General features: G+C 45.1%; 2 protein-coding genes and 2 pseudogenes across 2 annotated transcripts in view; all 4 read left to right on the top strand.

Moving 5' to 3' along the window:
• Positions 1-21: 21 nt before the first annotated feature.
• Positions 22-787, top strand: LOC147600330 (UDP-glucuronosyltransferase 1A6 pseudogene; annotated as a pseudogene).
• Positions 788-2,161: 1,374 nt separating this feature from the next.
• The window catches only part of LOC104478524 (UDP-glucuronosyltransferase 1A1), a 34,832-nt gene continuing 23,067 nt past the window's right edge, over positions 2,162-13,926 (top strand). The window contains exon 1 of the mRNA XM_086751539.1: positions 2,162-3,018. Within this exon, the coding sequence (XP_086607665.1) occupies positions 2,173-3,018 (846 nt within the window). The 5' untranslated portion in view covers positions 2,162-2,172. The remainder of the gene's footprint in view (positions 3,019-13,926) is intronic.
• Positions 7,022-7,907, top strand: LOC147600331 (UDP-glucuronosyltransferase 1A6 pseudogene; annotated as a pseudogene).
• On the top strand, positions 10,481-12,483 carry LOC104480828 (UDP-glucuronosyltransferase 1A1-like). The gene is made up of 2 exons (XM_086750529.1): positions 10,481-11,317; positions 12,472-12,483. The coding sequence occupies exons 1-2, from the start codon at positions 10,481-10,483 to the stop codon at positions 12,481-12,483; spliced, it is 849 nt and encodes a 282-aa protein (XP_086606655.1).

Consider the following 13,926-nt stretch of genomic DNA (forward strand, 5'->3'; position numbering starts at 1 on the left):
GAGCAGAACGAACTCGTTTACTGCCACCGAAATGGCTCCTCCATCTCAGTTTTTTTACCAGCGTCCTTGGATGTTTCTTCTTCTGTTATCTCCTTTCATCCTTGCTGAAGGTGGAAAGATCCTGGTGTTGCCTCACGATGGAAGTCACTGGCTCAGCATGCGCCCAGTGGTAGGGAAACTCCAGCAAAATGGACATGAAGTTGTTGTGGTCGTACCGTCAACAAGTTTGTTTCTGAATCCAAGTGAGCCTCAGAACTACACAGTGAAAGCGTATCCAATACCTTACGCAGAGGAACATTTCGGTGTTGCGCTCAAGTCATTTATTGGTGCTCATTTTATTGAACAATCTGTTTTGAATATTATTTTTACAATGTATCAAAGCATGTTTGACATTATCAAGGTTTTTTTCACCAACTGTAAGAGCCTTTTGCACAACAAAGACATGATGCAGTATTTGAGAGAGAGCAAATTTGATGTGGTTTTCACAGATCCAGTTGTGATGTGCGGACCGATACTTGCTGAGTATCTTTCAGTTCCTTCTGTCTACTTCTTGCGAGGACTTCCTTGCAGTATGGATTTTAAAGCTACCCAGTGTCCAAACCCTCCTTCCTATGTCCCCAGACTTTTCCTGAGTAATTCAGATAGCATGTCATTTGCTCAACGTGTGAAGAACATGCTGGTCCATATGCTGGAGTTTGTTTACTACCCCCCGCCCCCTTTTTCTCATCTCAATCCACAACGGCTTGCTCCTAATAGGTCTGTTCACCACAAAAAGGCACATATCTAGGAGACAGTGGTCACCTTACTGACAGTCTGCTGCACCCACCCAGCACTCCAGAGGAGCACTCGAGCACGACAGTGCCAAATCCTCCCTCGCTCCTTACTTCTGGATCCACAAAGCACTGCTGCCAGCAGCTTCCTTCCCTTAAACATCACAGAATGGTTTGGGTGGGAAGGGACCTTTCAAGCCCATCCAGTCCAACCCCCCTGCAAGGAGCAGGGACCTCTCCAACCGGATCAGGTTGCTCAGAGCCCCGTCCAGCCTGGCCTGGAATGTTTCCAGGGATGGGGCATCCACCAGGTCTCTGGGCAACGTGGGCCAGTGCTCCTCCACCCTCAGCATAAAAAATTTCTTCCTTGTGGCTAAGCTAAATCTACCCTCTTTTAGTTTAAAACCATTACCCGTTGTCCTACTGCAACAAGCCCTGCTAAAAAGTTTGCTCCCACGTTTCTCAGGAGCCCCCTTTAAGTATCATACAGTAATACAGATCAGAACAGATCTCTGGATGACCTTTCTGGTCCAATGCCCTCACAAAGCAGGGACAAATTAGAGCACATCACTTATTTGGGCCTTGCCCTGCCAAAGTTGGAATAATTCCATGAAAGCAGATCCCAAAACGCCTCTAAGCCCCTGTATTACGTGCCTTACCTCTGATGGTAACCCCTCGTGTTGTAACTCGGCTCTGGCATTGGTAACTCACACTTATCTCACACTCCCTTGAACCCAGCAGTGTTTAACTGGTCGAGAAACCCTTGCCTGAGAACCAAGCCGACTGAGGGAGTCGCTGGCAAACTCTCAAAACACTCAGAAACACCTCTGCAGTACTGATTAACCTCACCCGTCCTCTGCTGGCTTTTGCACCCACTGCCTTCATGCTAAGGGTCTGGAGGTTTGGATGGTGAATTCATCCTGCTGCAGACAGGAGGGCAGGGCAGGACATTTCCCTAACAGCTCTCTGCTCACCCCTCTTCAGTAAATTGGGAGTGCAAAAAAAAAAAAAACCACAATTAAAACTCAACGTTTTTGTTGTGAGAAAATGCTGTTTAGTAAACTGGCCGTGTTCCCAGTGATGACAGGACACATGAATGATCGAGAGAGAAGTCCTAAGATCTGACTAGCATGTTGAGGAGCTGGTTCTCCATCGAACGGTCAGAAGCTTCAATGACTCAGCACAGCACTTGGCTTTATAAGTAATGGAGAAAAAAAAACAAATAAACACCACACCACACCAAACCAAGCACCAACCCCACAACCCAGAGCAAGAAATCATTAACTAGAAGATTACGACAAAGCAGCACAACTCAACAGACAAATCATCGCCTTCCTTTAAAGGCATCTTCAAGCTACAGCCTGAAGACAACTTTCACAGACCGTGTTCTGACCACAGGAACATGACTTTGCAGCTTTGCTCTGCCTGGATTTTTATCCTGCTCCTTCCTGGCCTCTCAGATGGAGGGAAACTCCTGGTGGTGCCCATGGGTGGAAGCCACTGGCTTAGCCTGCAGCCAGTGGTTGAAAAGCTCAGCGCAAGAGGACACGAAGTGGTGGTGCTCCTGCCAGAAATAACCTGGCAGTTGGAAACGACAGCGGCGTACGCTGTGAAAACATACCCAGTGTCTCACACGCTGGAACAGCTGGACAATGCCTTTAATGCATACGTTGACACTCACCTGAAGAACCTGCCTCTGCCGCTGAAGGCTCTAGCACGGTACGACAGCTCAGTGCACGTTTTCTCGATGTTCTTTACTCAGTGCAGGGACCTGTTTGACAGCAAGGAGACCCTGCAGTACTTGAATCAAAGCGGCTTTGACGCTGTCCTAACAGACCCCGTCTTTATGTGTGGACCGATAGTTGCTAATTATTTTTCTCTTCCATTTCTGTTCTTCGTGAGAGGATTTCCTTGCAGCTTACACTATGAAGCTCCACAGTGCCCAAACCCTCTGTCCTACATCCCGAGACTATTCACCTTGAACTCAGACCGCATGACTTTTTTCCAGAGAGTGGAAAATGCACTGGTTTCCCTCCTGGAGCTTGCGTACTGTAACGGTTTATACAAAGAGGCAATAAAGCTTTCCTCCGAACTTCTTCAGAGAGATGTGTCCCTGTTAGACCTCCTGAACTCTGCTGCCATTTGGCTTCTGAGATTTGACTTTGTGTTTGAGTACGTCAGACCAGTGATGCCCAACATGATCTTTATTGGAGGCATAAACTGTGCTGAGGGGAAACCGCTGCCTAAGGTATGTTCCTCTTCGTCCAAATTATACATTTTCCAAGCCAATGCAATTGCGTCATTTCTGTAAGTTCAGTGCTATGGAATTATTTTTTTTTTTTTATTTCTGGTAATGGTTTAATATAACCAGGCTTTGGCAGTTGTTTTCCACAGGCTGAAATCAAGTTTCCTTTATGGAGGCAGATTACTTACTTGAATTAATGAGGATTTCCTGACAAGTCCAAGAAAAAATGGACTTCACCTGCCAGCTACAAATTACTGTCCTCAGTGAATGTGTATTATTCACCAGCCAGATGCAGATTTGATTTCATGTTTGTGGAGTCTGACATGTATCTCTTTCACCTGACCAAAAACCCAAGGACCCGAGAGTCATCTTTGGTTTGTAACTCCAGGCTCAGTAAAGTCAGTTAACTTGCTTTGGCTGTGTTTTCATGACGTATGGCTTCCAAACTGGCTGGCTATGTTAAGTTATTTCTGAGTGCAGATCATGGTGGAACATACATGTCACGTGGAAATGGAAAGATTTAATCTAAAACTGTGTATTTGGTGAAAGACACTTCTATGCAAAACTCAGATAAGTTTTCATACCTATTTCTTGACATTTGCTTTTACCAGAATTGTTCTGCAGGATTTTGAAAGCTACTCTAGAAAATGACATCTGTTTTGATAGTTAGCATGTGATCTCTAAACCAATTACTAGCACTAGACTATTCCTTCCAGGCACAGAGCAGGACACAAGTCTCTTTCCTATGAAATGACCCCCTCACTTCTGAATGGTGGCCACACAGTATCACTGCACAACTGCAGTGCAGTATCCTTGAGCTGAAGGGTTTTGCTCTTTCTTGCTTCAGATTTCTCTTAGACTCTTTGATGGGCTTATGCAGAGTCCACTGAAGTTAACAAAGAATAAGGCAAATCAAGAACAATATTCTAAATCAGAATATTAGAATAATACTATAAATAAGGCATTCTCTTGCGTTAGGCTCAAGAGAGTGGCACTTCGTAGTTGGAGATTTAAGAGGCAAATGATGGCTGGTTGCATGACCTAAGTCTTGGCTTCTGTGTCTTGAAGGTCTCAGAGCTGCAGACGGTTTGCAGCTTGTTACAAAGGCAGAGCCCTCCTGCCCTTACTTTATTCCTGGCGTCTCCTGTCGCATTTGTCACTTGGTGGAAATCACATGTTCCAAACCTTGAAAAACCTGGTATATCTTCATCCCGCCTTGTCGTAGTTCAGCCCCGATCAGGACCAGAGTACGCAGTCTCTCTCTCACTCCCCCCACCCTCCGAGAAAACAGGGAGAGAAAATATAAGAAAAAACAGCTCGAGGTTTGAGATAAGGACAGGGAGAAATCCTTAAAGTTACCGTCACAGGCAAAACAGACTCGACTTGGGGAAAACTATTCATTTATTACTACAAATAGCAGGATAATGAGACAGAGAACAAGATAACCTCCCTCCACCCCTCCCTCTTCCCGGGCTTAACATTATCTCTACCACCTTCCCCCCCAACCAGCGGCACAGGGCGGGAAGAGGGAATGGGGGTTGCAGTCAGTTCATCATACGTTGTTTTACGCCACTGCTTCATGGTCGGGGGAAGAACTCCTCACATTCCTCCCCTGCTCCATCGTGGGGTCCCTCCCACGGGCCACAGTCCTTCGTGGAACTGCTCCGGCGTGGGTCATCTCTTCCACGGGTGCAGTCCCTCCAGAACAGCTGTCCCAGCGGGCCCTCCACGGGCCACAGCCTCCTTCAGGCATCCACCTCCCCCGGTGTGGGGTCCTTCACGGGCTCCAAGTGGATCTCTGCTCCTCCGTGGACCTCCATGGGCTGCAGGGGGACAACCTGCTCCACCATGGTCGTCACCACCGGCTGCAGGGGAATCTTGGCCAGGAGCTGCATTACTCCTCCCCCTCCTTCTGAACTGACCTTGGCGTCTGCAGCTGTTCCTCACAACAGGCTGGTAGATGTCTCTCAGGATCTTTTTTTACATCTTATTCACTTCTCATCTCCTTTCTACTTCTTGCAGCCGGGCTGGACCGAGTCGGGCCCAGTCGGCTGCCTGGCGAGAGGCCAGAGGGTGAGGCCTGCAAGGCCCATGAGGCCTGCGCCTCCCCCACTGCGCCTCTGCCCCTGCTCAGCTTCTTCACATCTTCCCTTCTCTCTTTTTTTTTCTGTTTTCCCATTCTTAAATACGTTATCGCAGAGGCGTTATCACGAGACATTTTGCTACCAATCGGCTCGGCCTTGGCCAGCAGTGGGTCCGCCCTAGGCCTGGCCGAGTCCACTGAACAAAGGGGAGCGACTTCTAGCAGTTTCCTACAGAAGCTACCACCTTAGGCCCCCCCTCACTAAACAAAACCACAACACGCCTTTTCTAGCTTCATTTTCTACAGAGAGCAGAGGAATTTCTCCTGTTTTGCTGTGAACAGTGCCAAGCAGCAAGGCAGTAATGCAGTAGAATGCAAACAAATGTGAGGCGAGCCATATGGGAGAAAAACAGCTACCTATTCATAGAGAGTGGTAAGCCCTGGGTTGATCTCTACGGTTCAGAAATACAAAACAGGAGGCAAGTAAAAGCAGCGCTAACTGTGAAAAAGGAAGTTTAACCATCGTGCACTGTACATCTTCAATGCACAGTATGGACCAATACAGTTCTTGCAACAAAAATTCCCTCGTGGCAATTTGAGCTACTGCCTTAGTTTCCCCTTCCGTGGGGAGTTTGTCTCCCGCTTAAACTAAAACACACTCTCTAATTTCAGTCTAAAGGTACAATACTTGGCAGAGGTCTACACACAGAAATCCAGAAAGGCTGTAAGAGTATTATATTCACAAATATCAAATACATTGCCCCACAAAAGTTAGGAAATTACGGTGGCCTGGGCAGCCTTAAATGTCACCTTTCTGTGAGGGTGCAGTCATTCATTTCAGGATCCCATACCGTCACTTTCACATGATTTCTGTTTACGGCTTCGGAAAGAGCTGTCCTAGAAATGATCTCTGTTCCGTGATTTGCTTAGCTGCCTGCTGCTTCTTGCTCTTGCAAAGACTTAGAGTAAGATTACTTTCCAACTTGCAGTCAACAGATCATCGCTGCAACGTTCCGTGCCAGCTCCAAGAGACACCTGGAGTAACCCACAAGCCTTACGGCGAGAGGTGCTTGTAGGAGGAAAGTAAACCTGCAGCCTCGAGCCACCCAAGATTCAGCCTTGTTTAACGTAACATTTCTGTCCTGAGTACCCAGTGGGAAAGCCTCTCCTCCCAGATGCCAGAGCTCACACTTGGTTCTCAGTCTTTGAGGACCCTGTTCCCCAAACTATCCTCTGCACCTACAACCACAGTCCATAAGCAGCACCACACCCTTCAAACCTGCAAGGGGCCCAGCTGCCCTTTGCTGCTGCATAACAAACAACAAACACCTGTAAACCTACAATGTTATTTGGGAAAATGAGCCAGTCTGTTAATTTTCTGAACGATAATTACCCAGCTTACATCTGACCTCAGCTGATTCTGTGCTACCCCGAGAATGTAATCCTCTCTTTGTCTGTTTATCTGTTCTCTGTTTACTTCTAAATTCATGGGGTTTTTTTAAATTCTGTCCATCTTGTTGCTGTCTCACCTTTTCCACAGTTTTTGCCCTGATGGTCTGGTACAGCAAAACAAGGCTTATTTTCTCACTGAGTACTTACCAAGTCAATGGTATTAACCACAAGTGTTATTACAAGATTATGTCCCTGGTCCTTTTAGTTTCTTGAAGGAAGGAACATACTGAGACACCTCCAAGCTTAAAGATTAACAAAAAGTACAAAGGACGACATCTTTTTCCAAGAGCAGTGGCTCCCATTCCCTGTGTTGTGAGCAATTGCAACACTGAAAGATAACCACAGCTATACTGGGAAGTTAAATATTTATTTCTGCAGTCAATAAATTCCCTGCGGAAATGTTAAAGCTTGCATGGACCTTCATATAAAGGACTCTGTCGGATGCCTCCAGAGCAGAACGAACTCGTTTACTGCCACCGAAATGGCTCCTCCATCTCAGTTTTTTTACCAGCGTCCTTGGATGTTTCTTCTTCTGTTATCTCCTTTCATCCTTGCTGAAGGTGGAAAGATCCTGGTGTTGCCTCACGATGGAAGTCACTGGCTCAGCATGCGCCCAGTGGTAGGGAAACTCCAGCAAAATGGACATGAAGTTGTTGTGGTCGTACCGTCAACAAGTTTGTTTCTGAATCCAAGTGAGCCTCAGAACTACACAGTGAAAGCGTATCCAATACCTTACGCAGAGGAACATTTCGGTGTTGCGCTCAAGTCATTTATTGATGCTCATTTTATTGAACAATCTGTTTTGAATATTATTTTTACAATGTATCAAAGCATGTTTGACATTATCAAGGTTTTTTTCACCAACTGTAAGAGCCTTTTGCACAACAAAGACATGATGCAGTATTTGAGAGAGAGCAAATTTGATGTGGTTTTCACAGATCCAGTTGTGATGTGCGGACCGATACTTGCTGAGTATCTTTCAGTTCCTTCTGTCTACTTCTTGCGAGGACTTCCTTGCAGTATGGATTTTAAAGCTACCCAGTGTCCAAACCCTCCTTCCTATGTCCCCAGACTTTTCCTGAATAATTCAGATAGCATGTCATTTGCTCAACGTGTGAAGAACATGCTGGTCCATATGCTGGAGTTTGTTTACTGTAAGCCTATATTCGCTCAATTTGAAGAACTTGCATATGAGATCCTTCAAAAGAAAGTGACAGCTACAGAACTTCTAACCCATGGATCTGTTTGGCTAATGAGATATGATTTTGTCTTTGACTTCCCAAGACCAGTGATGCCAAATATGGTTTTTATTGGAGGGATAAACTGTGCTCAGAAGAAAAAACTGCCTCAGGTATAAAATTTTATTTTGTTTTTATTGAAAAAGTAAGAACATAAATGTTTGGGCATCCTTACATCAAAACCTAACTGACAGCACCTCAGTATTTAAAGATGGAAAGCTAATGAGAAATTCTGCATGATTCAGAAATGTTTTTTCCTTGTGTCCAGCATTCAGATTAAATCATATCCTGGCAAAGCTAGTCTTATCAGATATGAAAATTTAAGTTACATGTAACTTTTATGCAAATGGTAAGCGGTTTTGTTGAACTGAAGCTCACCTGAATTTTGATGAGTTGCTAACTTTCCTCCCCAACAGGAGCCAGATTTGGTTGTTTCCATTTCACCTAAGTTTCATATGCCATGTTCATGCCTGTAAGAGCTGTCCCTGCAACCAAGGCCAGGCTCGGAGGACTTGGCTATATTGCTCTGAAAGAGCCTGAAGAACATCCATAAGCACAGTCTGTCCCACGGTGTCCTCCCTTTCCAGCCGTCTCATGGACTATCCGTCCATACTTCTGTACACTCAGTCTCCTTCCACGGACATTGAAGGTTAGAGGACTTAAGATTTTAGCTGTTTATTGGTTCTTTTTCTGCTTCATCCATCTGCCAGATGATTGATTCATCTACATGAATTTACATTTCCTTCCCATTACGTTAAGGTGTCAGTATCTACCCCCCAAAAGAAAAGCTTTTTAAATTGTATTATTCCCTTCTTTTATAGCTTATTTCATTAGGTTTTAAGCTTTTCTGGGCATGGATGTCTTCTATAAATTCCTGTTCAGGTTTTTGGGTACCAACTCAGAATCAAGCATAGCATATCCTATAGCAGGTCGAAAGCAGGAAAGGGATATTCAAGTATTGCAAATTGGGAGTGCCCCTGAAACAGAGTGGTGTAGAAAAAAGCCCTCATACCCTCCCCTTTTGTCCAGATAATTATGTTTAGTGCTTGTATTGCAAGTAGCAGAGCCAATCGACCCTCTTACTAGAACAGTCTGTAGTGCTGCTCAGTTCACTCTAACTGGTTATGTATGTTCAAATGAAGGAAAAGGAGTAGCAGTTGCTCACAAAGGGTCTTTCAAAAGGACGTGGAGCCAGGAGTGGGAAAGATTGCTGATCAGATTTTAAAGACCAAAGCAGATGTGTCTCTAAATGCCCCATATGGGAAATGCATGACTGTCTGTCTTCATCTGTCAGTCTTGCTTGACCACACCTTCTAGTGTTCATTAGACAGCCCTTTCAGTGGTTATGAGCAACAGGTCTGTTTCTGTGCGTCATCTTCTCCTGAGCTGTTTGAAAATTCCCATTAAGTTAATCCTGTGTCATAAACTACAGATATGGGGACAGTGCAGGTGATGGAGCTGGCTGCTCTTTTTGGAGGGTAGGTTCTCAGTAAGGTCAAAGCATTCCCACTAGGCTCGAGAATAATAATGTAGAAACTGCATATGAAAGAAAGCTCCATCAGTGATGCAGAGCCATGAATGCCCTGGAGGAGCAAGTTTTATCCCAAAGGCACCTGCCCTGCCACCTACTTACAAACTTTTATGGTGAGAGGTTATGGTCAAAATTTGAAAACCTAGCAATTTACAACCAAGAAGGATCTGGCCCCACAGAGTTCATTAACTGTTTCAGTCATGAACTGAACTGACATGGGCCAGCACTCCTGAGTTCATGAACTAGAAACCTGTTGTTGGTTTATGTTATCTGAGGTACAACGGTGAACTGCTGTTTTGCAACTTAGTTTTATACCTGATAGGATAAAGGGTTATATGTAAAGATGAGGTAAAATTTTATATTGGCTGCTTATCACCAAAAAAGCAGGCTTGCATCAATGAAAAAAAAATTCTCAATTGTACCAACTGCTTTTGATTATTAAAACAAAACAAAACCCAACGCCAGGTACTTCAGCACTGATTTTTCATATTTATCTTTACTATAAGTTATTTTTCACTGTACTACTTGCTTCAGTTTCATTAGAAAAGAAAAAGCTTATTAAAACCCCACTAAATTACTAGACTCTGTGACAACTCTGACAGCCTTCAGTGGCACAGAGGTCTCCAGTACTAGACAGAGACATGCAATTTTGGTGCACTCTTTATAGGTCCAGTACTACCATGTGGGGTAATCCCAACAGTGTTTCTGTCCATCCACTCTGTGGATGCATTCCTTTTGTGGATTTCCATGTACCTTAGAGCACGCTGTCAGTAAATGTCAGTAAAGGGTGCTGGGTTGCTGGTGGTAAGAAGCGTGGTGAGGCTGTGATCCTAGTATGGGAAGAAGAAGAGAAGGCTGAGGCACTGAGCTGTAGCCTCAGCTGGGAAGAGCGAAGTGAATGGTAAGTAACACACCTCACACCTTTCTCATGCTCATGAAAGCCTGCTCTTGAAGTACAAACCTCATCTCAACCTTTTATAACCATTAGTCACCTACCGTGACTTCTGTTGCGTGCAAACTTGTGAAGACCTGAAATGTGAGGCAAATCAAAAGGGCGGAGGCATTGCCAAGTGGTGTGTTTGCATAGGCGGAGCTTAGCTACAAAAGCTTGCAAACCACCCCTGGCCTCCCTCAGGCATGGGTTCCTGTCCAACGGGCAAGATGCTGGTGGCAGTGCTGATCCCCTTCTTGTGCTGCCTGGGTCCTGCCGCTGCTGGGAAACTGCTGGTGATCCCAATGGAGGGCAGCCACTGGCTGAGTATGAAGGAAGTGCTGGCTGAGCTGAGCAAGAGAGGGCATGAAATAGTTGTCATTGCACCAGACAGCAAAATGCTGATAGATTCCTCGAGGATATATGAACTGAAAACATATCCTGTACCTTTCAAAAAGGAAGAGATGCAAGAACTTTTGCACTCCTTAAGTACAGACTGTTTTAGCGAAGAGCCTTTCCTGTTGAGATTTTTCAATACCTGGAATCATTTCAGAAAGAGCTCTGACATGTTTCAAGCTTCCTGCAGTTCCTTACTGTACAACAAAGAGATGATGAAATACATTGAAGAAAGTAAATTTGATGCTGTCTTTACAGATCCTCTGACACCCTGTGGACAGATAATTGCTTTGCACTTTTCTATCCCTACTGTTTTCTTCTTGCGGGGTGTCCCATGTGCTATAGACGTTCGCGCTGCTCAGAGTCCGGACCCACCGTCCTATGTCCCACGAATGTTCTCACTCAATACAGATCATATGACATTCCCTCAGAGAGTGAAGAACTTCCTGATCAGCCTCTCCGAGTCTTTTACCTGCAGTATAGTCTTTTCATCATTTGAGAGCCTGGCCTCAGACTTCCTCCAAAAGCCCATTACACTTCCACAGCTTTTAAGTCATGGATCCATTTGGCTGAAGAGACTTGACTTTGTCTTTGACTATCCCGCGCCTGTAATGCCCAATATGATTTTCATTGGAGGCATAAACTGCGGACAGAAGAAACCATTATCTCAGGTCAGTGACTGGCTGGGAAAGGTATAACATGGGAAACGCTCTTGCAGTCATAGATCTGCATGATCTGGATGAGGTCTAATAGTGTGTTTGATATGGACATTTCTTACCTAAAGAGATAACTTAGATTGATGCTTTCTGTGTAGCAAATCCACATGAAAAATGGGAGAAAATGGTGTGATTCAGCCTCCTTTGCTTGGCTCTGCCCAACACGAAGATTTTGGTTGGTGAGAGGATCACATGCTATGCTGTGTTTAATTCCAGCTGAATTCAGGTACACAAATACCAACTCACCCAGGAATTAATGCAAAAAGGACAGGTGAATTATGACAGCTCTTCCAAAAATTCTCTGCCTCGTATATGAGATAGTGGAATATTTACTGAAGAGCATTAGCTGCTTATCCAGTCAGAAAAAAAAAGTTACTGAGTTATGTGCAATAGCATTGCCTGCATTTTTCTGTAACAGCAGTCTTGTGTTTGAGTTAAAGGCTAATATTTTGTGGTGAAGGTTTTGGTTTAACATCAGCTTCCATCACAAAAACTAGACAGCTGACTTCTGCACTGCATTTTTAGGAAACATCCTGTTCAGCTATGGAAATGTTAAAGGGTGGTTGCTTGGGCATCTGTGGTCTAAAAACCTCTTGATAAAGGCATGCGTGCGATCTATATTAGCGTGTTGGTGCTCGTGAAGTACGTTAGCTTGTTGCTGCAGGTGACGTGTATTCTTGCTTGCTTGTGCTGAGGGTGGAACAGCCTCACGTGAAGTCAGAGATTAAGTGGAAAAGGAGAGATAGGAGGAGACAGCTGTCCTCAGCAGATGATGAATCTATAGTTAGTGTCATCCAGATGTTTCAACAATGAATCTCTTTGTTTCCTAGGAAGGATAAAGTTTTATCCTTTGTGAACATTACTTAAAGATAAACAGACTCTCTTCTATTCTCCCCTTGAACTTGTTTCACTTGCCAGCCTTCCCTGAGTCTTAGGGAATGGATTCTTCCTGCCTATCCGCAGCTCTTGCTCAGCCCCCAGATTCATACGGCTTTGTGAACAGGAGTGAGTGAAGCTTCACAAGAAAATAGTTTTGCATTTTACAAGCCTGGCACATCTTCCCCAGGGCCAACCTTAACTGCCCTCAGTCTTTGCTTCGCTCCTCCCAGACCTTCACCTGATGCTGCCCATTGAAAGCAGTGTTTCTTTCTGTTGAGCTGCTGGTGTTCATGTCTTGCTTTTTCACAAAAGTCTCTTTCAGATTGCTGTCAACCTCTCCCCATAGCCACTTGTATCAGGGTAGTGCTTTTTCCTATCTCCTCTTTCCATCAGAGCTGCTTAATGGCTCATCCTCTGGGAAAGCAGCAGAGGAATCCCGCCTGCAGGCAAGGCCATGGCCAGCCTCAGCTGGAAATTGGACTCTCCTCTGAAAACAAAGCTCACTCTCACTCTTATCTTGCTCAGGGGCTAAAGATCCAAGTCCAGCAGGAATGGTTATTGCAGAAGAACTGATTCTTCCATCCCGATTTCTTGTTGTCTTCTCACTATGCCTTTGAATCACACAGTTAAATCTAACAGCAAAATATAATCCTGTGGGTTGACGAGTTTGCCACAAGTACTCAGTAAACAGCTCAGATGTGGTATCTTACTTTTAGTTTTTCGTCTGAAGTGATCCCACCACCTCTCACCGTTTAAAATCAATTCCTGGCCGGAAACAAGAGTGCTGTTGCTGGCTCCTTCTGTGCGGGCTTTCCTGTATTTCATTAGGTATGAGGGGAACTGAGTGGCTTTTCCTTCCTATTGCTCCTGGAAGAAGAAAACAATTGAGAGAGGCAGAGCCTCAGGGTCAGGGTGAAAACAAAGAAGCATCATGCGTGACAGCCTGGATTTGGTGGTTTTCTGTCACGGCCCACTCGGGACTCGTGATGGTCCTTTTAATGCGATCTCGAAGTGCAAAATTACGGCGAACACGCCAAAGGGGTTGGTTTCAATCAAACAGCACAAACTTTATTATTTTGCCCGTAAAGCGGCGTGCAATAGGTGAAAGGGAGTGAAAAGGAAAAGTAAAGATAGGGAAGGGGAAAAAAAAAGAAGATAATAGCTACCACCGCGGGTCCAAGGCGTCCCTATGGTCCCAGGTCCAGGCAGCGTCCCGCCGGTCCTCACGATCGATGTCGATCCTTGGTGGGGAGAGCTCTTCGGGGGTCTCGTTGTTAGGGGTCGACCTTTTATGCCAAGTGGCAAACCTTGCTCCTCCTTACTTCGGGGATCTCCGCCTGCTCTCGGCCCTTAGGATAGAGGTATTTTTTTTGTACATTATAATTAGCAAAGTTCCGTTAAAGGACACTTTCTCACCGTTGTTTTTGAGACAGCAGTTGTGATTCATCCTCCTCGATAGCAGCTGCACGGTTATCTCTGCCAGTTTTGACAACAGGGATGAGCCGTGGCACCTCTGCGCCACTCTGTCTGCCGCTTCAAGGATGTTGTACATTTTGTTGTTAGGCCAGAGTCGGCCTTGTCCATAACCGCTCCGTTTTGTTCCCAGGAGGAAAAAAAAAAAAACAACTGCATCTCAGGCAGGCTGCTCACAGCAACTCATGTCAAGTTGTGAGCCTAACTTTTAG

Source organism: Chlamydotis macqueenii, chromosome 6 (assembly GCF_036417535.1).
Source record: "Chlamydotis macqueenii isolate bChlMac1 chromosome 6, bChlMac1.mat, whole genome shotgun sequence".
Taxonomy (NCBI): domain Eukaryota; kingdom Metazoa; phylum Chordata; class Aves; order Otidiformes; family Otididae; genus Chlamydotis; species Chlamydotis macqueenii.